This window comes from Ambystoma mexicanum, chromosome 11 (genome assembly GCF_040938575.1).
Source record: "Ambystoma mexicanum isolate Mex_15411 chromosome 11, UKY_AmexF1_1, whole genome shotgun sequence".
Lineage (NCBI taxonomy): Eukaryota > Metazoa > Chordata > Amphibia > Caudata > Ambystomatidae > Ambystoma > Ambystoma mexicanum.
Window position 1 is genome coordinate 1,064,126,874 of NC_090934.1, and position 27,717 is coordinate 1,064,154,590.

The 27,717-nt window shown below is 46.7% G+C and overlaps 1 protein-coding gene across 4 annotated transcripts in view; it reads right to left on the minus strand.

The window, feature by feature from the left end:
* FANCI (FA complementation group I) overlaps positions 1 to 27,717 on the minus strand; it is a 1,757,660-nt gene that overhangs the window by 377,327 nt on the left and 1,352,616 nt on the right. For all 4 annotated transcript variants that reach the window (XM_069624307.1, XM_069624308.1, XM_069624309.1 and 1 more), the window contains one exon: positions 25,237 to 25,424. In XM_069624307.1, coding sequence (XP_069480408.1) covers positions 25,237 to 25,424 — 188 coding nt within the window. The remainder of the gene's footprint in view (positions 1 to 25,236; positions 25,425 to 27,717) is intronic.

A 27,717-nucleotide genomic window follows, 5' to 3' on the forward strand; every position in this document is an offset into this window, starting at 1 on the left:
AAACAATACACTGAATAGCGAGGTAACAAATATCAAGGGGCTTACCAAGGGTCTGGGGACGGGAAGAGCACAGATGAGAATGGAGGTGTTCCGTGTGGCTGCAGAGTGTAGCAAACGGCAGCGGGTAGGCATAGATTGTTGTAGAAATAGGCACTGCAAGACCCGTATGGAAAGGGTATTCCAAAAGGTAACAGAAGAGGAAATCCGAAAACAGTCCGTTAAGAGTTCCAAGGTCAAAAGCCAGCCAAGTTTGTCGAAACCAGGGGTAATCCAAAGGAATCCAAAAACACAGTTCAAAGGTCCTGGAACAGCAGAGCAAAACAGTATCCAAGGGCTTGACAGAGGAATCCAAGAAGAACAGTCCGTAGTCCAGAATCAAGATGTGGAGACAGGAAAACGCCGAACAGTGCCTGATTGGGTTCACCTGTGAAGCACTGAATGAGCGTTCCTTCTCCGGTTTTAAAGGGGACTATGAGTGTCACATGACCCCATCATGTGACTGATGATGTAGCACGTTTCCTTGTCACATGACCCAAGTTTTCAAGAACGCTGCCGGGTCTCCTGGGGGCGTGATGAAGCAAAGAAAAGGGCCGACGTCTCTGTCGACTGTCTCCAAGACGCCAGGGCAGTTGCCAGCGTTGCAACGAGTGAGTAAAACCATAGCACACTGGATGCCCTCGTGTGTTCCTGTTGTAGAGCCGCTGCCGTGCTGTTTGAGGGAGTGAGGACATCAGGTTAGAAGGTGAAGGCAGATCAAGACCTGAGATGGAGGTCTTAGTGGCTGCACGGGTAAGGTGACCAGTGGATGGTGTAACAGAAACCTGTGCAGTTCCCTTAGGGACCACTGCAAAAAGTATAAGACCACAGGAGTAAGCAGTAAACCCAATTGGTAGCAGTCTGCACCACCCAGATTTACCTGGTAGCTGTGGCTGAGCAGTCAGACTTCTCTCAAGAAGAGTTAGGCAGTATACAGAGCATACACAATAGGGCCAAAAATACAGTAGAACAAGCAAACACTGACCAGAGCTTTGGTATTAAAAGTATATAATTATTTATTTAAAACACACTTATGAAAAATACACTGGCACTAATATATCAAGCAAGTTCAAACACAGTCACTATAAGTATATACACCTCCCTAGTTAATTATTTGACAAGTCTAGGTTAAGACACCACTTATTAGCAAAAGAGAGGTGAGCGCGTAACCTTAGATGGCACTCCAATAATTCGTTAAAAAAGGGAGAGAAAAGGCAGAGCATGGAAATAACACAGTACCAACACTTTTAAGAACCCCCAGCAAGGGAGGAAAGGCAGGGTCTACTGTAGAGCCAAAGTTCATAGGCCAGGCCCACTCTTAGAGAAAGCAAGGCTGAATGTGCCCAAGATCACACAGTGGAAATGCACTCGAAGTCTTTGTAGAAAATGTCAAAAGAGGTTGGATCAGTTCAGAAAGATAAAGTTAGAAGGTTTGGAGGCCAACCCAGTTGGAAAGTCAAGGATTTACGGAACACCTTGGACAGTCCGTTGCAAGGGAGGCCAGGCGGGACACAGTACCTTAAATGGTGAGAACGTTCCAGCGGGGGAAGTTGTTCCTGGCAGCGGGTGCAAGTCGTGGCTTCGACCAGAGGAAGAGATGATCTCGACAATGAAGAAAGCTGGAAGTCGTTGCACTGCCAGGGTTAAAACCAGCCGCGGAGTTCCCGATTAAAAGGTATGATCCTTTTATTCGCGGTCAGTGGTGAAGCGTGGCTATCCGGATGCCGGGGTGCCTGGCACGGGCGATTCGACCACGAGACGTCCTGGAAGGCGAAAAAGGCAAACTGGTTGGTCCCACCAGCTCAAAGGGAAGAACAGCCTCCTGGAAGAAGATCTTCTCTGTCGTTGGGGAAGTGGTGAGTTCTTTACAGCAGGGCTCCACCAGTGGTGTCGTCGTCGTAGATGGCTCAGCTTCTCCCCTCTTCGTATTCTTTAGGTCCTGTGGCGACTTCTAAAGTTCCAGTCCCCAAAGCCCTGCTTTTATGCAGAAAAACACCCATTCAACAGCCTAGCTGTCACTCAAACATGCTAAGTGGTGAGCCGGGCAGCTCACCACTGGGTCAATCACACAAGAGTGCGACTTGAGTTGCCGAGGCAACTCAGTCCAGGGTCCCTAATCCCCCTCCGACACATCCTGTAGACCCCAGACAGAGTGGCACTATTTGGAGGGCTTCTGTGCAGAAGCCTGCCAAAAAGTTGAACAAAGGGCTCGACTTGTGTTAGAGTTTCAGAGGCGAACACAAACGCCATTTTAAAACCGAGTCCTGGCAAAAAGACCCAATCGGGGAATTAATATTAAATAAATAACCCGGCGGTATCTTTAACATTGCACCACAAAGGGGTGCGTTTAAAATCAATGGGAAAATCCCATAAGAAATATTCTGGTGGAATATTTTGCGTGGTATCCTCTGCCACCAGCCAGAAACTCGACAAGGGGGGACTGGACAGTGCCCCCTTGAAAAACAGACCCAGGGGCAATCGAATTACCCCTACCAGTACTTCCACAATATGATGGTTTGTACTGGTTCTGTTCACAATTTGAGACTAGTAAAGCCAATGGTGACTTTACATGCCCTGGGAGACAGTAGTCAGTCCCAGGGTATGGAGTCTATTTTTGGGGGTCACTATGACACCTCTGTGTTACTGCACTGAGGGTGCTGTGTAACACACATACCAAAAACACATGAAGCCCTATGGAGTAAAAGACCCCATAGCCCATAAAACACATTCACAGTCAAAGGACATTCTCAAATCATGCCTAAGAGTGGGAGAAAGAGAGTCTCACTCTTAGCAGGAGAAAAAAATAAACCCCAAAAATCCAGCAAAGCTGCTGGGGGACTCACTAGGTTTGGGAAATTAGCCTTAACAGAGAATTCTCCCTAACATTGTATTTCAGAGGGCGTTTATATCTACCGAATAAGGCACTACAAGAACAAGTCATTTCTGGTTATCACGACCCCTTGATAGAAGGACATCCAGGAATTGCCAAGACCCTAGTCAAGGTGAAAAGAAATTATTGGTGGCCGACCTGGCGAAAGGACATTACGCAGTTTATTCTGTCATGTGGCATTTGTGCACAGAATAAATCCCAGAAACAAAGACCTGCGGGCCTTCTTCAAACCCTGGAAATTCCACCTGCACCTTAGCACACACTCTCTCTCGATTTCATCACAGATCTGCCTCCCTGTCAAGGGTTCAACACTATCCTAGTGGTTGTTGAACTATTCTCTAAAATGGCCCATTTCATTCCGCTTAAGGGTCTACCAAACACATCCAGTCTGGCAAAGGTGGTTTTAGAGCAAATCGTACGATTACATGGTTTCCCCTCCGTCCCGATTTCTGACCGAGGGAGTCAGTTTGTGTCTAACTTCTGCAATTGCCCAAATCGATATTCGTCTATCCACTAGTCACCATCCCCAAACTGATGGCCAAACGGAGCGGACGAATCAGACACTAGAGCAATACCTACGGTGCATGTTACATCAAGTGGAAGAAAGCTGGAAGGATGTGCTGTGGATAGCCGAATATGCCTACAACAACTCGCTACACACCAGTACCGGACAGAGTCCATTCTATACCATATATCGAAGGCACCCACGTACTTCCGAATTAGATACCCCCATGGCCTCGGAAATGCCCGTGGTGAAGACTTTACATACGACCATCACTCAAGCTTTCAAAAATGCAGCAGAACACAGAAAGAAAGAAAGAAAGAAAGAAAGAAAGAAAGAAAGAAAGAAAGAAAGAAAGAAAGAAAGAAAGAAAGAAAGAAAGAAAGAAAGAAAAGATTTGCTGATCAAAAACAGAAGAAAAGCCCCAGACTACCAAGTCGGAGATGAAGTCTGGCTGGCGTCTCGGCACGTGCCCATAAGAGGAACTCAAACTTTTCGTCCCAGATACCTAGGGCCCTATACCATCAAGGCTATTATAAATCATGTGGCAGTAAAACTAGCTTTACCACCAAATATGCAGATCCATCCCATATTCCACGTGTCACTCTTAAAACCTGTTCAGCCTGGAACTCGGGTCAAAACACCACCAAGTCCGGTACTGGTTAACGGAGGACCCGAATTTGAAGTCAAGGACATCCTAGATTCTAAACTCACCAGATCCAAGTTATATTACTTAGTGGACTGGAAGGGATACGGCCCTTAGGACAGGACATGGGAGCCTAGCGAGCACGTCCATGCGCCACGCCTGGTAAGACAATTTCATCGGAACCATCCAACCAAACCAGGGCCAGATGGAGGAAATACCTTGAAAGGGGCCTTAGGGAGGAGTGCTGTCACGATCCATGCCCCTGACCCCCTCGGGTATAACAGCCCGCTGGCAGCAGGGGGGCTAAAGCCCTTCACACTGGCCCCAAGGGCTTTAAAACTCCATCAGAAACATACATGGAGTCAGTCCTGGCGCCTTTGGCGCCAGGCTCATTATCAGGAATAAAGCAATACCAGTTTTGGACCTTAATCCAACATGGAGGCCTATTACACAGCTCAGTTCTTTAGAACCAAGCCATGGGTGTGGCTGGGCCTGGAACTACTTGGCCTGGAACTACTTTACCTGGGCCATTTAAACCACACCCAAACAGCAGAACATGCTTCGAGTTATTCTGCACTCCTGCAGCGTAACGCTCACCGTGCAGCTCCTGCTCACCTGCTTCTCCGGCGGCCTGATCCTGAAGCCCTAGATCCGGATTCCATTAATAACCTGGAAGAACAAGAACCACATAGCAAGCAAGAACACTTATCTGTGAAGTAACCAGCCTTAAATCCATCCTGTGCTTCTCTTACCTCGCGCATCTCCGGGTTTCACCGCAAGCTGCAAGGGAGAAGGAACAAGGTCAGCATTAACAAAGCACTTACCTGGGCAAGCAGCGATTCGATTGCTCAACACTCCGGAACATCACTGCAACCTGTACAAAGAAGAGAAGAGAACACAGATTAGCAATTAACACCAATAAACAGTGCAGTGCTCCGCGCATCAATAACTCACCGTGGTCTTCGCATTAGCGTGGCAACTCCGAGATCGCAACCATCCCTATGAAAACAAAAAGAGACATTGTTAGGGAACAGCGTAGTGGAGCAAGACGCCGAGAAGACAGAGAAAACAGAGGGAAAGAAAGACAGAATAAAGATGGAAAATACATTATAACTCACCTGGAAGACAGCAAGCAGAGTCGGAGTCACAGCCGGTCTGGACCCGACATAAGGGCACACGGACCAGTGAAGCAACTAGGTCCACGGAATGCCAGCACCATCCACACACCCCTGCACGGAGACGCAGGACGGAGAGTTCAACGCACAAAAACCTAAGGTGAGCAATAACCCCAAGGGAGAGGATTTGGACCAGAGGGAGGTGGGAGTCCACCCATCACAGAACCAGTATCTTAATCCTCCATTCTCCTGTTATAGGTGCTACCCAATTTCTGGCACATAACCAAGCAGAGAGGGGTCCGGGATAGCGCTTAGACCTCCATCCAGTATGGTGTGGTGCCCACATGGATACCAGGTGAGCGTAACACAAAAATAACCTGTTGAAACTCCTCCCTCCACTTTCGGGTCGGGCGGGGAAGTGGGTACACGCATACGAAAAGAACACAGCAGGGGTACCCTTGGTTATAGGGGATGTAAGGAGTTTACTAGTGTCTGCCGTTGGTGTCCAAGCAGACGGGATGTGGGTGAAGGCTGGCTTCCCGGGAGTAACAATGAACTGTGACCGCCATGATGGGTCGTCATTCAACAACGTAAGGGCGCAAGTGTGGGATGCATTGCGGAGAACTTTTCACGATACTCCAGATTTACATTTAGTGATGCAATGCACTATGGGAGAGAAGGAAGAGGCTACGTAATTCATCCATCGGGTGCAAGACCTGTGGAGATCTGGAACGGGCACGGCGTGGGATCAATCCACCGCCCTGTTCTATTTCATAATTAAAAAAGGGCTCCCGAAGGAGGTACAGAAGGCCTTGGATAAAATAGCTGGGATAGAAGCGAAGGGCTGGCCAGAGATTCAGAGCATAATAGTACACCATTGTAGGAGGATCAAAGAAAGAGAAAAGCAGATAGCACAGAGAAGGTTGGCAGATTACGCAAAATTGGTCCAAAATGAGTTAGTGAAGGTTGCGGCAATGAATTAAGCAACCTCTACTGACAGGCAGGGGGAAGGAGAGGAGGGGTCAGGAAATACACCAGCGAGGATGGCAGCAGCTTGGTCTGCAAACGGACAGGAGCAATGGGAAGGAGAGGAGCAGTACGAAGGCCCCCAATGGCAGGGCAGACCGCAAGAGGACGAGGTGGGTACCGGGGCAGAGAGGAGGATTTGGAGGAATGGGAAATAGAGGATTTAGAGGACAAGGAATGAGGGGAGGGCCCAAAGGGTCATGTTTGAATTGCGGGAGGTGGGGACATTTTTCTAGAGAATGCAGGATGCGACCAATGGGATATTACCAAGGGCAACCTCCCATGGGGAACGAACAGCAGTATGGCCATCCACATCCAGGAAGTCCCAATGGGTGGGAATGGGCAGAACGAACAATGTTATAACGAACCCATGCAGAGAGCACAGCAGTTGCAAGCAAGACAAGCAGCCGCAGCAGCGAGGTATGCAACAACAGGTAGCACGTCAGAACACAATGGGAAACACAAACACGAACATCTTTGCAACCACCGCAAATGGCGCGCCGGCACCTTTCCTGCGTTCCTGCGTTCCAGGAACAGACAGTGCGAGCACCTCTGCTATATCATGAAGACTCGCCAATAAATATGTTGGGACGGGACCTCGTGAGCAAATTGAATATGACCATCTCCTTCACAGAACGAGGGATAGTGTGCTCTACCCCAGGGGTATGTCCAGTAAGAGTAATGTTGATGATAAGCACTATGACAAATGAAATTGCAGTAAGAGGGGTGCCCATAGATATGGACATGTTCATTTATGGAATAAGGGCGCTTGCTAGAGTGGTACCCAAAATAACGCGCAAAGAATGGAGGGTGCCTTCTGATTTTGTTTTCCGCCTCATTGTAAATTCAGATGTTGTGCCTGGCACGATTTTGTCTATTGTTTTGGAAGGGGTACACGTTTCAAGCAAACGTATTGCGGTAATAGGACTGGACACACACGGATGCGAATGGAGAACCGTGCTGTGCATAGACCCGAACATAGCTTTGTGTGATTTGACTGATGAGGAATTATTCACTGACAATGATACTGATGGGGAAATAATGGAAATAAGTGTACCCTGTGATATAATGATCCAACAAAGAGAAATACATAACCCTCTCATGGCTAGTGTTAGTGTACCACCCACTATATTTGAGGAAGACATGGAAAAAGTATTGCCAGAATTATGGACTACAAGCCCAGATGACGTAGGGCTATTGCAAGAGCTTACGCCCATAAAAATAAAATTGAAACCAGGTGCAATTCCACCTAGAGTAAAACCGTACCCATTGTCCAGAGGAGAGAATAAAAGAAACAATAAACGGCCTATTACAGCAAGGTATAATAGTGCCATAAAATTCACCTTGTAAAACAGCAATTTATCCAAACAAAAAAGCGAGGGGCGGGGCTTGGAGGATGATACAGGACGTACACCCACTTAATGACGTCATACAGAAAGAGTTCCCTCAAGTGCCAAATCCTGCATCTATTTTATGTAGCATACCTAAAGAAGCTGCTTGTTTCACGGTAGTGGATATGAAGAACGCTTTCTTCTCAGTGCCACTTGACCCCAGTTGTCGGTATCTCACAGCATTCACATTGGGGGGCAACAGATATGAGCATTGTAGATTACCACAAGGGTACTGTGAGAGCGGTAGCATTTTCAATAGAATATTGCATGAAGACCTTGGTAATGTGGACGTAGAGAGCACAATAATACAGTACATAGATGACCTGCTCATCTGCAGTAAAAGTGAAGAACAGTGCAGGGCTGACTCGATCTAATTGCTAAATTTACTAGCCACAAAAGGATATAAGGTGGACAAAGGTAAGTTGCAATACTGCTTAGCTGAGGTACTTTACTCAGGGCAACTGATTTCGAAAGAGGGCAAAAGGATTATACCAGACAGAGCAGCAGCAATGCGTCACCTGATAATACCAAAGACAGTCAAGGAAATGCAGAAATCTCTCGGCATTTGTAATTACTGCAGCGCATGGATACTTGACTATGCAGCATACACTAGCCCACTATTACAGGCCTTAAAAGAAGCACAAAAGAACAACATCCCCCTAAAATGGACACAAGAAATGATGAGCCAATATTACAAATTAAAAGACCTCATCGCACATGCACCGGTTTTAGCGAACACCGATTATGATTAGGAGTTCTACCTGTTTTCACAATGCGATGGCAAATTGATGACCGCAGTACTAACAAAGATGACATCATTAGCCCACGAGCCATTGGCCTACTACAGAAGCACACTGTACTCGGTAATGCAGGCCCACTTCGCATGCGAACAAGCTCTCGCAGCAGCAGCCTTCGCAATAGAAATAAGCGCCACCATCGTGATGGGTTGTTCCGTGACACTATATGCAGAACACTCACTATTTGCCATTTTAGAAAGGTCCAAATCCACCCTCACCACACAAAGGGCAACAGGATGCAAAATCATAATATCCAGCCCAAATGTTCATGTGGTGAGATGTAAGACAGTGAACCCTGCCACATTCATTACTGAGCCAGGCACGGTAGAAGACATGCAGACACATGATTGCGCCACATTTGAAGGAGAAGAAGATTACATTCCAAAAGCAACTGAAAATGCACTCCAGGAAGGGGAAATATATTTTGTGGATGGGTCAGCATCAATAAACAGTGAGATAGGAGAAAAACATGTAGGGGCAGTAGTGGTAAGAATTGAAGAAGGGTATGAAGTTATTGTGCAGAAACGCCTCCCCTCACACTATTCAGCGCAAGCAGCAGAACTAATAGCACTAATCGAAGCATTACATACAGCTAAAGGGTGTGCGGTGACGATATATTCTGACTCAGCTTCCGTAACAACCACTGTACATTCAGGGTTATCACGATGGCAAAGGAGAGGGTTCAGAAGGGCAGATGGCTCGCCTGTACAACATGCAGCACTATTGAATGAACTAATAGAAGCACTAGCAGAACCATCAGTAGTACATTGGTAAAGTTCCAAGCACACACCAATAACACGGACGCGATCTCGCTCGGGAATGCGGCAGCGGACGCGGCCGCAAAAGAAGCAGCATACTTTAAAGTTCCCCAACCACTAGAGTGCAGTATAAAAACGAGTTCAGAAGTGCAGGAAGAAGGATACAGCCACAAACCGATTCTACAAATAATTGAGTTGCAAAAACGTAGAAGAACAGGAATTGTGGGGGAAAAGAGGACGTAAACAATCACCAACGGATTTAATATGGCGACAGTAATTGACAGGGAAAGTAGTGATGCCAGTGTAATTGTTAGAAATAGCATTTCAACAACTACACTTCCCAACACATGTAACTAAACAACACATTGCAGCAGAGATTCAGGAAGAATGGTATGTCCCGAATTTGCAGGAACATTTATCCAAATTAACGATCGAGTGAATTACATGCCAAACATACAATTCAGGGATGACTCTTAGAACACTGCGAGGAACACTAACACGGCCAGTGGGGCCTTTTAGAGAGCTGCACATTGACTACGCAGACATGGGGGAAAGATGTAATGGAGCAAGGAGCAAGGTACCTCCTTGTAATAGTTTGTCCATTCTCACGGTGGGTGGAAGCTGGGCCATGTCCACACCCAGATGCAAAGTGCGCAGTAAAGTTTTTGGTGCAAGATATTTTCTCAAGGTGGGGCATATGCGATGTGATCAGGTCAGACAACGGCACCCAATTTGTAAATGATCTCTTCAAGGAAGTGACCACCTTGTTAGGTGTAAAGCACAAAAGATGTTCGATTTCTCACCCGCAGGCAAACGGGGTCGTAGAAAAAAAAAATCAACGGCCTGCTCAAAAGCCAATTGTCCAAGTTATGTAACACACCTAAAAGAACTGGGTGTATTGCTTGCCTCTAGCACTGTTCCAACTCAGAACACAGTCGAGTAAGGACCACCATTTGAGCCTGCACGAAATAGTGACGGGACGGCGCATTCATACACCACTATCACCAGAAAGGAGAGCATCAGATGCTCACAGAGCTTCCACAGTGCTGGGGGATGAACTTAAGGAATACCTCACCCAATTGACACGTGCAGTACGGAGCATAGCAAGACAAATAGCACCACCATTTACACAGAATAGTGAGACAGACACAACAACGCCAGCACAAGATAGCCCAACAGGACATTTAATGCCACGAGAAAACAAAGATGTACGAAGCTTTGTACGTAGGTGGAAATCTCCACGATTTCATGGCCCAAACGAGGTAATATACTGCACGCCAACCGCAGTAAAGGTTAAGGGGTTGAAATACTGGGTGCACCTTTCTGATGTAAGAAGGGCACAAGACAGTACAACCCCTCAAAGTGAACAACAACAAAGCCAAGAAACTGCAAGTCCCTAGACAAAAGGAGATTAAATAAGGAAAACATTAGAAGTGGAAAAATTCATTTAATTGATAAAAATAAGTAATGCGAAGATAATAGCTCCAAAGAAAAATGCACTCTCTCTCTCTTATTATATGTTTTCTTCCATTGTCTGTATGTAAAGATGTATGTAAAAATTTCGGTAACGATGCAGTAACTTCTTTTAAGGTGCATATTTTTGACAAAAGTAACAGACAATTAGTTACAAAAAGAGATCATTGATATTAATAAATGTGAATAAGTGAACAAAGAGAAAAATGTGCAAGTATAAATGTTTATGTGTGTACTTAATGCTTTTATATCGCCCATCTCGGTGGAAATATGACGGAAAGGAAGGCCCTCAATAACAACGATTCAAATGTAGATAGTGATAGAGAAGATAATAGAATAAACAAATGGTACAGCTACGAATGTGGATTAGCATTTGCAGCAATGGTATTTTCAGTGATATTGTTTTGTATTGGACATTTACTTTCATAATTGGTGATATGAAAGAGGGGGAAGTGGGGTAAACCTAATACGGGAAGGCTCAAGCCTCATATGGGCTGGAGTTACAATGTGGAAACATAATGGCACTGTAAATGACAACCTCACTACGTTGCATAAAAACCGAACTGTCAAAACCCCCATTTTTTCACTTGCTGCTATGGGTTTCGGCAATGATAATGAGACTAATGAGTATGATGGTGATTATTCCTGGTTCGGTGAGCCTGATCTGACATATACCAATGCACATGCAACCACAGAACCTACCTCACAAGAAACTGTAATGCACTTTAACCCTGATACTTCAATTACCCAAGATCCTCCAGTACCACAGTCTTGGCAAGCTGCTAGTGAATTAAGCGATGCAACATGGGCAGATTTCTTTCCCATAAAATACCGGAGAGTGAAAATGATAAATAACAGAGAAGGGGGAGGAGGAGACGGAAAAGGGGGGTGTTATGCTTGAACTAAAATGGCACTGGTGCGCAGTGCATTCTGGGAGCGGTAGGAGCTATGATGGATATTTACTTCATGCCGCAGTGAAAAGCTGCACACATTTTGCTGCGTGTTAGATTCATGGTGCTGAGGAAAACATGCTTTCCAAACCTGGTATGCGGTCAAGGACATTTCTGCTGGGAAAGCTAACTTTGTTATGGTTTGCTACTGTTCTCCGCGGAGGATGTTTTTAGAGGAGGGAGGCACTCTGCTCCTTGAGGGTGGCTGTCGATTGACCCAGCTGGCAACCGACGGCTGCTCATCAACTGCGCAAGTGCCATTTCCAGAAGGTTTGAGAACTGCCACCCCTTTTCAGAGTGTGTATATATGCGGAAACCCGTAGGTGGTCAGGTGAGACTTCAGCCGGAGGAGGACGCTTACGTCCGGCACTCCTGTGAACTGTAGTGCTCTCGGCCTGGCTGTTCCCGGGGTCTTCCAGCCGCTTCTGGGCGAGATGAGGAATCCAGTTACGCTCACGGTGATGTATTTCCTTTTAAATTCTTTGCTTCTTCTGTGATTTATGTCTATGTTATTTCTGAGAGTTATTTCTATGTTGTCACTGGCTGCTTCTAAACTTTCAATAAATAGCCATATAAGTGCTGATTATCTTCTAAGAGTGTGTGGTTGCGAGTTATTACGTCTTTCTGTCTTCAAAGGATTGGCTCTATAATTGCATTGGTGATTTATATTTTTCCGTGCACTCTGGGGAGAGCAATATAGGGGGCGGAAGGGAAAAGGTATGATGTATACCATGGTCTGGGATTAGATGAGATTGAAGACCCCCGCCACCCACATCAATCAAACAAATGGTACTCAGACAAGAGTGCAACAGCCAGACAAGCTACGAATGAGAGCTCTTATGTCTGCTCTCTCATACCGCGTGCCTCAGGCACACCTAAAATACTTATACCTCAAGAAGTGCCCTTATCGGATGCCCAATGTTTAGTTCATTTCGTATTGTGTAGGATTCGAGGCACCTTCCAGTCACACACAGTTACAATAGTAATGCTGCAGAATGAAAAAACCTGCACGAGTAAGCCGCAAGGAGTGATTTGCAACAAGGAACCATTTTTTGTTATCAGAGGGACACGGTTCACAGAAAACAAATGGCATGACGAGACGATCACGTGCAAGGCAGAGGCGTTGCGAGGACTTAAAGAAGAGAACTTTCAACGGGTCAAAGAGACATGTACTGCGGTCTGGTCCCAACACATCGCAAAGCTCACTTGGGTCACAGCTCTCGAGAAACCCATCAAAACACAGAAAGAGACTGAACATGAACTTTGTTTCTATGGCGAAGGGAAGGTACAAATGGGCTCAAACAGACAATGCAACAAAACAATCATCATCCCAGACATGAAAAAAGGAACAGCGGCGCTCATGGACATGTATTCGGTATGTGGCAAGCAAGCATACCTGCATCTGCGCGCATCATGGAGGGGCACCTGCACCGTGGTGACACTGCTTTCGGCACTAATGGTAATTTCGGTATCCATTTAAATTTTCGAATGCCTTTTTGTCGAAAAAAAAGGGTCAATTAAAAAATAAAAAAACGGGCTGGGGGGTACCCTCCATTAAAAAAAAAAAAGATTTTTTTTTTTTCCGGCATTTTTCATTCGAGAAAAAGGCATTCGAAAATGTGACATTCCAAAATGTCACTATAAACCGGTAATCTCAGAAAGCCATATCCAAGGGGGGAGAATTTCAGCTGACATATCAGCAGCGCCCCAGCCAACAACAGCAGAGCCATCCATGTACGACATTCTGTCTGAAAATGAGTTGCAAGACAGAGTGTCTCGCCGAAGAAGGTCATCCAACTATATCTCCAGAAAATCATCAGACCTCCTTGCTGAAATTCCAAACAAGTACAAGCTCTTCAACTCTGCAGAGACTATCTTTGCTTCCCTCCTGGTGCCAGGACTTCAAGCACGAACAAATGTGAAATGGCTGCAGATTGTGCACTGGGAGCTGATCCAACTGGCCAACAACACTGAAGAATGGTTCAAAGTGGAACTTCGAGCTCTACACCTAATGAGAATGCAGAAACGATATGTCTTTGACATCCTCACAACAATGGACGGCGGTGTTTGCCGAAAAATCGGGAGTGCTTGCTGCACATTCTTACCTTCTGAAGACGCAGATAATGCAACTCTCTCCCATGTCATCTCGGCAGTGCACAGCCTGGGGGAAAGAATGCGGAAGGAAGGAGGAATAGAGCCAAGCAACTGGTTCGACAACATTTTTAACTGGATACCATCGTGGTTCGCGTGATGATGAAAATGTTTGTTCCAGTCATTGTTTTCCTTTTACTATTTCTCTGTGTGTGCCAGATGGTAATTTGATGTTGTGCAAAATCTATGGCTAGTTCAACAATGATGATGGTAACAATGGGCAAATCGACAACGGTGGCAACTATGATAGACGCTCAAATGCAGACTGGGGAGTCAGACCCACCAAAATATCGCCTGACATCTGTATATCGCCAACATGGGCACAGGGTAGATAACATACCACACCACCATTAAAGAGCCACGTGAATTACAATGGTACAGGGAGGTGTGGGTGGACCTGGATGGGCATGGGGGAATATATATGACGTGTACACCTGATGAATATGCCAGGAGGGGTCAAAGCCTACGAGGGGTTTGTAGAGCATGGATGCCAATCAAAGGGACTCCTGCATGGGACGAGGTAGTGCAGGAAGCAGAGTACTATCGAAGTGAAAATTCTAATAAGTATTAGTTTGTTACTTTAGATGTAACGAAAGGGGGGAATGTGTGGGAGGTAGGGATCGTTTGGGCCTCACTCTCACAATCAGCTCGAAATAACCCATTTGCTCATGCATCAGCGAGGGACGCCTCCATTGCCTGTATGCTAACATTAGCATAAGTGGGGCTATTGTGGGATACACTTGGCTTCAATTTTGTGTGCCCTCGACTCCATCTTTGGACTAGGCCTCACTTCAACAGTACGAAAAGGCTTCTCTCCCCTCTTCAGCGCCGCGCACAGCACGCTCATAGCCCCCACCTTTTCTCCCGTCTGAAAGCTCCACAATTTCCTTTCTCACAGATGTGCCAGGGATAAGTGAAACAAATAATATAATGTATAATGTATCATCTCACTCTTCCTCTGTGGTCACTGTCCTGTGTGTGAACCGGCTCTAACCATGCCCTGTAGCTCATCATGTTGGAAAATTACTGCCAATGTAACCCTGTGCCCTCCTAAGGTATTCTCTTGATGTACCAGAAGTGTGACCCTGCTGTGCAGGCCACCTCAAACTGCCCCCACAAAACCCAGACCTCTGTCACAGTATATTGCGTCTGTTAGGGTGAATTCTCTGTTTAGGCTGAATTTCCTAACCTAGTGAGTCCCCCAGCAGCTTTGCTGGATATCTGGAGTTTGTTTTTTTCTCCTGCCAAGAGTGACACTCTTTTTCTCCCACTTTTGGACATGATTTGTGGTGTTCCTTTGACTGTGAATGTGTTTCATGGGCTATGGGGTCTTTTACTCCATAGGGTCTCATATGTTTTTTCTATGTGTGTTACACCGCACCCTCCGTGCAGTAACACCAGGGTGTCATAGTGACCCCCAACCATAGACTCCATACCCTGGGACTGACTACTGTCTCCCAGTGTATGTAAAGTCACCATTGGCTTTACTAGTCCCAAATTATGAACAGAAACCAGTACAAACCATCATATTGTAGATGTACTGGTCGGGGCAATTCGATTGCCCCGGGGTCTGTTATTAGAGGGGGCACGTCTCCATCCCCCCTGATCGAGTTTTGGCTGGTGGCAGTGGATACTACTTTTTATATTCGACCGCGAATATATCTCTATGGGATTTTCCCATTGTTCGAGGCTACCAACTTTAATTAATACCTATAGCCTCGAACATAGCGCCGGGTTATTTATTTAATATTAATTCACCGGTTGGTATTTTCTGCCAGAACTCGGGTTTTAAAATGGCGTTTGTGTTCGCCTCTGTAACTCCAAACCAAAGGTCGAGCCCTTTGTTCCACTTTTGGCGGGCTTCTACACAGAAGCCCTCCAAAGTGGTGCCACTCTGTCTGGGTACCACAGGAGGTGTAGGAGGGGGTTTAGGCACCCTGGACTGAGTTACCTTGGTAACTCAAGTCGCACTTTTGTGTGATTGGCCCAAGTGGTGAGCCGGCCGGCTCACCACTTAGCAGGTTTGATTGACAGCTAGGCTGAATGAATGGGGGTTTCTTGCAGGGCTTTTGGGACTGGAACTTCAGAAGTCGCCACAGGACCTGAAAATCCGACGAGGGAGAAGCTGAGCTGACCTGCTACGACGACACCACCGGTGGAACCCTGCTGAACCGACTCACCACTTCCCAACGACAGAGGAGATCTCCCGGCTGGAGAGTCTTCTTCCCTTGACTGGTGGGCACAACCAGTTTACCTTCTTTGCTCGCATCCCAGGACGTCTCGTGGTCGAATTGCCCGTGCCAAGCACCCCGGCAATCGGATAGCCACTTACCACTGGACCGCGAATAAAAGGACCGCTCCTTTTAATTGAGAACTTCGCGGCTGGTTTCTTCCCTGGCAGTGCAACAGACTCCTGTTTTCCTCCACGACGAGATCCTCTCTTCCCCCGGACGAAGCACCGACTTGCACCCGCTGCCAGGAACAACTGCCCCCGCTGGAGCGTTCTCACCATTTTAAGGTACTGTGTCCGCCAGGCCTCCCTTTCTAAAGATTGCTACAAGGTAACAATAATCCCTTAACCTTCTGGACTGGGCTGGCCGCATTCACCATCTAACTGGTCCCTTTCTATTGGTCCAACTCTTTTTGAAACTCTTGCGAGACTTTTGGGCACTTTCAACCGTGTGACCTTGGACACATTTCGTCCGGAGCCTCTTAAAGTGGGTCCGGCCTTGTTAACTTTGACTTTACGGTTTTAAAGTGCCTTCTTCTCCTACTGTGTTCTTCCGAAAGTGTTGGGATCTGTTTCTATCTTTGCTCTGCCTTTCTCTCCCTTTTTAACTGATTAATTAGAGTGCCATCTTCGTTAAGCGCTCACCGATGTCTGAAAATAAGTGTTGCTTTACTTAAGACTTGTCTAATAATCGTTGAAGGGAGTGTATATCTTTTAGTGACTGTGTTTTTGAACTGCTTAATATTGGTGCCAGTGTGTTTAACTAGATGTGTTTTTAAATAAATAATGATATCTCTTTTACACCAAGCTCTGGTCAGTGTTTGCTTGTTCTAATGTGTTCTTTTGACCTATTGTGAATACTCTGTATACTGCCTAACTCTTCTTGAGAGAAGTCTGACTGCTCAGCCACAGCTACCAGGTAAATTTGGGTGGTACAGACTGCTACCAATTGGGTTTACTGCCAACCACCTGTAGTCTTAAATCTTTTGCAGTGGTCCCAGAAGGCACTGCACAGGTTTCTGCCTAACAGCGTCCTAAAACGAACATATGTCATTGTACTCCCCCCTCGCCTTGATGTGCAAAGCCTCACCCCGTCACCCACATTATCTTGCAGAACCTTACCCTTAAGCCTTGTACCCCATAAAAGTCTCAATGAAGGATGATATAACAATGTGTATACGATTTATATGTTTTTTAGATTTACTCAAAGGTATAGCAATGATTGGTGTTTATTATATGTGTAATCGTAATTTCTCATGCCAGCTTAGTTAGTGTCAACTCTATCTCACCGTGACCTAACCCTCACCCCTCCTGGACACAGGCAGATGGACTTCGTGACGCACACCCTCCCACCAACTGGGTAACCAATCCGGAAGAAGTAGCGCCTACACCGGCATATGTGCCTCCACCTTCCAGCAAATCCTGCCCTGTTGTAGCACCCTATGTTAATTGCATCATCTATGACAATGTTTTCCTTTATAATTCTTTGTAACTGTAATGTTTGCCAGAGCGCTCTCGAGGCAGCAGAGTTCTCTGGATGCCAACTTTATATAAAGTTACTAAATCTTACTACTCGTTCTCCTAGTCTCATTGCCCACTTGGGGTGTTGCATTTTGATAATTTGCATTTGTAAGTAGGGGAGTGAGCCTTTACACTGGTCACCTTAGTATCAAGAGAACCACGCAAAGGTTATCCATGCATTTCTACTGGCCCAAGATGGGGGTGCAAGTAGAAAGTCACTGCAGGAGTTGTGCCACCTGTCAGTTATCTGATAAGAGTGGCTCAACAATCGAAGATCCCCTGGTAAATATCCCAGTTGTGGGGGTTTCATTTGAGAGGGTAGGGATCAACATTGTTGGTTCCCTTGACCCCCAAACATCCTCAGGCAATAGATTTATCCTGGTACTGGTCAACCATGCTACCAGATATCCTGATGCATTCCCACTGAAGACTGACTGCCAAGTCAGTTGCAAAAGCTTTACTTGGCATATTTACTAGGGTTGGCTTCCCTAAAGAAGTTGTGTCTGATAGGGGCAGCAACTTTATGTTAAAGTATACGCAGGCCATGTGGAAGGAATGTGGTGTCACCTATACGTTTTCCTCCGCATATCACCCACAAACCAGTGGTCTAGTTGAAAGGTTTAACAGAACCTTAAAAAGCATAATTGGGGCTCTGGAAGGACCCCAAAGAAGAAAATGTGATATTCTGTTACCATGCTTACTGTTTGCCTACACAGAGGTACCGCAGGAGGGTGTTGGCTTTAGCCTCTTCGAGCTTCTGTTTGGTCACCCTGTAAGGGGACCCATGGCCATATTCAAGGAGGGATGGAAGATTCCCACTCCCCCCCATTACTACCAACGTAGTAGACTGTGTGCTTAGGCTCAGAAAAAGGAAGGTACTCCTGATGGGTCTGGCTAGTGAGAAACTGAAGGCAGGGCAAGCACTGGTGAAACATTGTTATGACCAGAAGGCTTCCCTCATCAATTTCACACCTGATCAGCAAGCCCTGGTCATGAATCCTATAAGGCCTAGAGCTTTACAGGACAAATGGTCAGGCCCTTACACAGTGGTGGAGTCACTGGGTCAGGTCAACTATTTGGTGGACCTTGGAAGAGCTGGTCAGGCTCCAAAAGTGTTCCATGTAAATAGGCTGAAGGCTTTCATCCCAAGAGTTGACAATGCTGCACTGATGGTGGCTTCAGATGTTGAGGAAGAGAACCTTTCCCTGACCTGTTCCAGGGCAGTCCTTCAGACAGCTCCATTGAGGGTGTCCAAGTGGCCCCTCACCTGACTGCTGCTTAACAAGCAGAGGTAAAAACTTTGCTGAGGCAATTTTCCCCCTTGTTCTCACAGTCTCCTGGTCTGACACCGTGGTGCAAACATGACATTGACACAGGAGACAGTGTACCTACCAAAAGTAAGGGATACAGGATGTCAGACAAAGTAAGGTCTTACATTAAGACAGAGGTCAACAAAATGTTGGATCTTGGGGTGATTGGACCCTCTAGTAGTCCTTGGCCCAGCCCTGTGGTTTTGGTTCCAAAGACAGGTACCTCTGACTTGAGGTTCTGTGGGGATTACAGGGCTCTGAATGCTGTCATCAGGACAGATGCACATCCCTTGCCTAGAACAGATGAGCTGGTGTATACGTTGGGTGCCTCCAAATACCTCAGCACATTTGACCTCACTGCAAGCTATTGGCAAATAGCTCTTGCAGAACATGCCAAGGAGGAGACAGCTTTCTCAACACCAGAAGGTCTTTACCAGTTCAGGGTAATGCCTTTTCGGGTGACGAATGCCCCTGCCACTTTCCAGAGCTTGTGAATCATGTGCTGAATGGGTTGAATGAATTCTGTCTTGCATATCTGGATGATAGAGCAGTTTTCAGTGCGACCTGGGAAGACCATGTGAAACACCTTAGGATTGTGCTGCAGGCTCTTCAGAAGGCCCACCTGACCATAAAGGCCAGTAAGTGCCAAATTGGATAAGGCTCAGTGGTCTACCTTGGACATGCGGGAAGATACAGCCTCTACCCAGTAAAGTACAAGCAGTACAAGACTGGCCTACCCCCACTACTCAGACCCAAGTGAGAACCTTTTTAGGACTCACTGGGTACTACAGGAATTTCATGGCAGACTATGGCACCATAGCTGCCCCTCTGACTCTCTCACCACTCCTAAGAAACCCAAGAAGGTAACTTGGTCTGAAGAGTGTGGGAAGGCCTTCAATGGCTTAAAAGCCTCCTTGCGCCAGGCCCATGTTCTCAGGGCCCCTGATTACCAAAGACCTTTTATTGTGCAGACAGATGCCTCTGACACTGGGATAGGAGCTGTACTATCACAAGTAGATGAGAAGGGTAAGGAACACCCTATTGGCTTAATTAGTCGCCAGTTTAAGGACAGAGAGCTCAGATGGTCCAAAGTAGAGAAAGAATGTTTCTCTGTAGTGTGGGCCCTAAGGAAGCTGAGGCTCTACCTCTATGGGACAGACTTCACTGTACAAACTGACCATAACCCCTAAAGTGGCTAATGAACATGAAGGGAGAGAATCCAAAGTTGCTCAGGTGGTCCGTAAGTCTGCAAGGCTTTGACTTCACTATTGAGCATAGGCGAGGTGTCCAACATAGCAATGCTGATGGGTTGTCCAGAATGCTTAACCGACCTGAACATGAGACTCATCCATGGGTGGATTTATTCCCCCTGTCCATGATCTGGGAGGGGCGAGTGTTGGGAAAGATTCCCATTTATGTGAAATTTTCCCTCCAGTTGTGTACCCCCAACGTTTTGCTGATGTTAAACACCATAGTCTGACTTTACCAGAGGAGCCCAGCCTTCTGCTGCACTCCTCTGGGCTTTCCGGTCACTTTCTTATGGGGAAACCGACATGCCCCTAAGACAGTCAGTAGTGGGAGACTTTGTTTCCCTTAGTCCTTTCCAATGTTACAACTTTCCTGCAACATGTAACAAGTGTACAATGTACCTTCCAGGACAGTACACTTGGGTCTATTAGTCATTTTCAAAGGCCCTAGGTACTCTCGAAGGATTTTTTAGGATAAGTGCAGATGTGCCTCGGACAGGGCTGGTTGCAGCTTATTTCGTATATTTTTAACCATTTCCTGACAGGTAAACCGTGATTACCGCGTTTGGCACGAGTAGGTGGCCGGGCTCCAAAATGGCCATGCCACGAGGATCTTTGTCTTATCTTTTGGCCATCTTGCCCCTTCACCTTCCCCAGGTCGAGTCGACCCGGGTCAGTCCTTATTTGGGCATGCATTTTCCCACGAAACGCCAAGCTTTCGCAGGCTTCTGCATGCCTTGAGTGTGTGCCTCCAGGATGTGGGCTGGAACGTTTGGTTCCAATACACATCCCGGGTGGCAGAGAGTCTGCAGTGCTGTGAATGCCTGGGACCACCTTGGTCCATGATTGGTCCACGTTTGGTATGCCTGTATGTGAGCAGATCTCCCATTGGGTCCCCTTCGTTTTGGCGCGAAAGAGATTCTGGATAAGAGAAGGCCCCAAACACCCATACAAGGTCGATCACGGGAGTTCTCACTGAATGAAGGATAGGATCCCAGTATCCTGAAACTAAGAAGCCGAGTCGAGGAACCGCTGGTGACCCGCTGGAAGGTTTGGCACCCTCAACCCGCTGTCGTCCCATGGGACCCCTCTGCATCTGGTCATCCTAGAAGGTCTGCAAAGACGCTTCGACCCATTGGAATAGTGGGACCAGCTATTCTCGTCACCTTCATCAAACCCTGCACGTAAGCCTTCTCGGAAGTGTCCATGGGCCAACCAGTGAGCTGACCAGGTTACAAAGACTCTTTGCCCTGATTCCGCTGCCGTTTCGAGGAGGCCCTCGAAACTTGGTATATTGCTCGCTCTGTTTTCACAGCACCCTCACACAGAATTTCGTACACTTGGCGTTCCCAGGTCTGAAGTGAGACGAGTGTGCCAGAACCGGAGTAAATGTGGTTACTGTGTCGCCCGGCCGTGGTGACGAACGTTGCAGGTGCGCTGCATTTGTGCCCCTGGAGCCTACTACAGTGAAACTGGCCCGATACATCCACCACGAGTGGAGAAATTGCCACTGTCGCGTTTGGGAATCATCGCTGTATCTTTGTCGCTGAAAGCTGCAGAGCCGCCAAATTGCTGCACTTGAACCTGCACCCGAAGTGGACTCGACTGCCGAAGTTTGGTCCGGAGTGTGCCGGGGGTCAGTGAGTAATCGCAACCCTAACTGGTGGCCCCTAGCGCCTCCATCCATTTTTATGCACGAGTGGCCCCTGGGGGCCCCTCCCATTTCCACTGCTAGTGCGAACTAGCAAACTATTCCCAACTCTTGGAATCGACTCTGTCCTCAAGTGGAGACCCTCCTCGAATATTGGGAACCTATTCTTCATCGCCTCACCCATCTTCCTGAGTTGCTACAGACCCTTGAAGAGACCCCGTTTTATCCATTTGAACTACTGCGTCTGCTTGCATTGCAAGTACATTTGAGCATTAGCCTCCACTCTTCTTGAAGATTGGACTGCCTCTTAGTTAGGAGTGTGTTGGATGCAGAAGGGACTAAAGACTATTTGCACTGCCTGTTTCCTTCCCCTTTTAGGTTGTGGACCCATTTCGTGCATTAACCCTTTAGACCCCAATGGTCTTGTATATATGTATTTAGACACGATTGCGTTGGCTTAATAGTATTACTGTGATTTGATTTGTGTGTTGAAACTCAAAGGCCTTGAAATACATGTATATGTATTTTTAATATATCTACACCTGACTGGGAGTGATTTGTAAGTGTCCTTTACTCTGTGTGCTCATTGAGGTCATTCAGTCACCCTCACCCCTCCTGAGACCTAGTCTTGACCGCCGCCAAGCTACCTTGATTGGTCTGGCTTGTCCGGAAGGTTATCCTGTTCCAAGAAACTAGGCTGGCCTCTTGAGCCTCTGCCCACCAGGTCAGAGTTCAGAAATCTATCTTAACACATGGTGCCAAGTTCTTCTCGAAGTTGGATCTTACAAAAGGTTACCACCAGATTGAAATTGCACCAGAATCCCGATACATAACCACTTTTGTAACCTATTTGGGCCTGTTCCAATATAAGAGGCTCAGCTTCGGAATTTCGTCTGCTGCTGAGATTTTTCAAGAAGAGATCCACAAGGTCATCCCACATGTCCGCAAGTGTCTGAACTACTTGGATGGCGTGTTAGTATACGGCAAATCCAAGGAAGAACATGATGTGGCCTTACACAGGGTTTGTTCAGCGCTAGAGGCAGCGGGACTAACACTTAACCGAGCGAAGTGTGAATTCAGGAAAGAATCACTCGGGTTTTTCAGCCACATATTCTCTGAACGAGGTATGAGACCGACCCCGAAAAAGTAGCTGCTCTCAACACCGCCCAGCCACCACAAAACGGATCTGAATTACGTTATTTCCTTGGTTTGGAAAGCTATTGCTCGAGATATCTGTAGGATTATGTTACCGTCAGCAAACACGAAAACAACAACTGTTCGAATGGTCTCTGGACTGCCAGCACGCCTTCGAAATCATTCGCGACAATATTACCAAGGCAGAAGACATGGCATACTTTGATGCAGACAATAAGACCAAAGTCATTGTAGACGCCAGCCCGGTCGGCCTGGGGGCCATTTTGATACAATGTGACCCCACTGATCCCTCCAGAATACTCATTGTGGCTTACGCAAGCAGAAGCCTCACAACAACTGAACATGCATTCTCTCAGGCAGAAAAGGAGAGCGTAGCAGTGGTGTGGGCCTGTGAATATTTCCACCTTTTTCTATATGGCAAGACATTCACGGTCGCCACCGACCATCAAGCCCTTGTAATGATTTTAGGCGACCCCAAGGCAAGGATGCCCTCTCGAGTAGGTTGATGGGGACTACGGCTACAGGACTATTAATTTGACATTGTGTATCGTCCCAGGAAAAAGAACCCGGCTGATTACTTATCAAGACACCCCCTGGGTCCAGCTCAAGCAAGTCTGTCAATTGCTGATGCTTACATTAACTATATCATACATCATCTACAACCATTACCTGTGGAGTGTGACACCATATGAAAAGAATCTGAAAATGACAAAGCCTTGCAATAGTGACTCACTGCAACCGAAGTGACAGGCTTGCACACCTCAAACGTCAAAGTAGAAAAGAACAAGATGCGGTGCAAGATGACAAAGGACCTAGAACTAATGAAAGAGGAGCAACAGTGGTGGACGAGCACATAGTCATGGAAGGCTGCTAGATAGTCATCCCAGCATCGCTGCGCGAACACATAGTCACGCTAGCGCACGAAGGTCATCGGGGTAGTCTCCACAAAACGCCTCCTACGTCAGAAGGTGTGGTTTCCAAAACTAGACACTTTGTTGGAAGAAGTCTTTGGAACATGCAACACATGCGCACTGGTGGCTCCCCCGCTTTCTGCAAATCCACTACAGATGTCCACAGTTCCAAAGGGTGTCTGGGAAGAGCTAGCAGTGGATTTCTTTGGACCTCTGTGAAATGGAATGCATGTAGTGGTGCTCATTTATGAACATTCTCGTTTCCCGGATGCACAATTTATTGAATCAACGGCTGAGACATGAGTCATCCCACCACTAGACCGAATGCTGTCTACATATGGGGTTACCAAAGGTCATAAAATCAGACAATGGACTGCCATTTACGAGCCATGATTTTGAGAACTTTGCCCGGTACACGGGATTCTAACATCAAAAAAATAACACCTCGTTGGCCACATGCCAATGGGATTGTCGAACGATTTATGGCCAACATCAAGAGAACTCTTGAAATAGCCCATTTAGTCAACAAACCTTTTGAGCAAGCACTCTATCAGCTTCCACAGGAGTATCTTCACACTCCACACAGCGCCACCGGAGTCAGCCCCTCTAACCTCATGGGACGGGACGAAAGAGTGTGAAATAGAACTGGGAGATCTGGTAGTGGTGTGCCAACCGAAGGCCAGGAAAGAAGACTCAACATTTTCCCCAGAGAGATTTGTGGTGACCAGCAAGAAGGGCACATGGTAACCGCAAGTGTAGATCACCAACCATCTATAACGAGGAATTCTTCCCAGTTCAAGACACTCCCGGGGTTCACACCTAGGAGATGGGACCAGTCATGTAACAGCCCAGGTGAATTGTGTTCGGATAATTCCTATCAAGGAGATGGTGAAGAATCCGAAGGAGAGGAGCACAGCGGAAGAGCCGTCAACTGCCCCAGACCTCTCCTGCCCTAGAAGACTGCAAAGAAGCCGCATGACACCACACAGGCTAATTGAAGAGATGGGGTGAAAGTCCAGGTGACGTTGAACTCTAAAAAGGGGGAGATGTCACGTCATGACCACCTCTGCCTTTCTACATCGTTGTGTGGTCGGCCTACAGTTTGGGCCATAACTCTGGAAAGGGACGTTGGGCTAGGGAGAGGGCGGGACCTAAGGGGGACACGTGGGTTTCGGCAGTTGCCATTATGTGAGAGAAAATAAAGACGTGTTGAAGAGTCCCTCTATATCGGCGTGTTTGTGGCCCTGTTGAAGCCTGGCCAGGTGACCTGTCCCAAGGAGCCCTGTGCACTGACAGCACCACAGACTGTGCTATGTTTTCATCTTAAAAAGCCAAAATATTTGACCGCTCTAAGTCATGTTTGCAACAGGTTTTTAAAAAAAAGAATACAAATTGTGCTAGATGATTGTAAATTACAGACAAAAAAAATGTATATCATGATGATCACACATTTTTAAGGGCTGGGAAAAGACTTACGTATTTCACAAGAGAAGTGAGAATGCCATACATCCTGGCCAGTTGTTTCAGCAGTGTGTCTGTGCAGCTTCCGGAGGGGAGGGCAGTTTGCACCAACTCATGGAATGCGGTCAGCAGGGTTCCAAGCACTAAGATTATTGCCTTTTCAATTGGCTCCCTTGGATTCACAGCCTGAGAAGGAGGGGCTTCTGTAATAGAAAGTACATTCAAATATATTTTAACTATTAAGAGGAAGCAGTTGTATAACTGAGAGCAAGTTAGTACTTTCTAAGAACGCAATAATTTGTAAAGCACAGGAAACAAACACATGCTGCTGTGTCTACCATGCATTAACAGCAAAATTAAGAAAACAATTTTCACTGTAGTGAACACTGTACTACTAGTGTAAAGTTGCCTTTCCTCTATGCGTAACAGAGTTCTTACAGAGCAGGGACGGGACTGGAGTGCAAGCACAGCAACACACACTTCCATTTTAAAAAGTGTGCACATGGGAGCATCTGTAAGCATGGAACATGGCCATGCACTCTACTAATCTTCCACACACTGCAAGCACACAGTCCCATTATCCATTGTGAGGGCCGGAAGAGCTTAATACATTTTTTAGGCAAATGGAGTGTGAGTGTATGGAGCAAAGGGGCCTTTATACTAGGAGCAAAGTAACCACTACAGTGAATAACCTTTCCTTACTCCCACATCCCCTTTCCTACATACTTATGGGAGAGTACTTTCTAGGTGGAGCGACCTTTACTTGACGCAAAGCTATTGCGCAGGACTGCCTGCCCAAATTGTGCATGTGCTCTAGAGTTGCTGTCTACGGAATAGTGTCTGCAGAATGCCGATGAAGATGCCCTGGTGGGCTTTTTGCAGATTGCCGCCCACAAGATGTGCCTTTGATATGTCCTTTTTCACCTTGGTCAAGTGTGCATGCAACGCACCCAGGGAGAGTTTGCCTTGAAGATCATAACAAAGAGCAAAGCAGCACACAATACATTATGCAATTGTAGTTTTTGCTGCTTGTCTGCCCAGTTTGGGACCACCACATTTGAAAAGTCTTCCAACGCACACTGAGGTCTAGTCCTCTCGAGATAGAACCTCAGGGCTCTACGAATGTGGACACAGTACAGAATCCTGCCGCCTACATCTGGGGGTCCCGAAAGAATACCAGAAGTGAGATTTTATGGTTCATGTGAAAATCGGTGACCATCAAAAAGGGTGAATACGAAGCACCACCTTGTCTCAGTGAAAGAAAACGTAAGGTTCCTCCGAAGACAGGATTGTAACCCACTGACCCTATGGGCTAACCAGGAAAGCGGTCTTCAAGGAACCAAGTGGCAAATCAGCAGAGGACACTGGCTCAAAGGTTTTATGGGTCAAAGATGTCAAGAATACATTTAAATTCCATGTCAAAATAGACCTGCACATAGCAGGGAATTGGTGAAACAGCTCAACAAAAGTGACACATGATGACCAGATTGGAAAGACTAATGACATTTTCTTTATTGTAGACACCCAGAGCCACCAGGTAGTTTCTGCATGAGGAAAACTGTGTCCTTGAGGAACAACAACACATCTACTGCAGCTAGGAGAGGATTCAAATCGCTGCAGAGCATCCACTGGAAAAACCTACTCTTTCCCTTTATACTGAAACCTAGTGGAACTTTTCTTGGAAGATGCCAAGATACGCATATTGTCTTCCCACAAGCCAAAATGGCCAAAAGTCAATTCATCAGGCCCCAAATGCCAAGGAGAGGGTACGATTTATTTCCACCTTGCTGATGAAGAAGATTTAGAACGGAAGAGGGAGATGACCGAGATGCCATATGCAGTGGGTCTGAGAACCAGTGCTTCTTTGGCCAATGGCAAGAGTTCAGGACAATCTGACAATTGCTTACCCCATAGATTCTCTGGAGAACCTTGGAAATTAGAAGCAGAGGGAAAAAGGAATACACAGACATTTTGTCCCATGGGAAGAACAGCACATCTGCTAGGGTGATCTCCCTCCTTTCTTTCTATGAAACCTAAAGATTCATTTAGTAGCAAGGAGGTCCTAATATGGTATTGTGTGCCTGGAACAAATCTCTTCCAGAACATCCAGGTGGAATTCCCATTCTTGAATGAAGTGTCTCGCACTGCTGAGGGCATCCGCCGCCTCATTGTCCACTCCTCCAAAGTGGGCCGCTTCAGAGGAAGTGATGTTTTGCAGGGCCCACTGACATATCTGCACTGCAGTGTGAACAGTTTTGCCGATCATGCACCTCCATGGTTGTTCAGTTAAAACATGGCCGCCACATTGTCCATAAGGATCATAGGTCTGGAACTTTTCAAAACTAGCAAGAAGGCTGGAAGGCCCAGGAAAACTGCTTTCAGTTCAAGAATATTGATATGCTTTCGCATTTTTCGAACTTCATACATCATGAATTTGTAACTCTTCAAGATTGGCCCCGCAGCCTGAGTGGGAACAGGCTGCACTTTTGTTAGTTG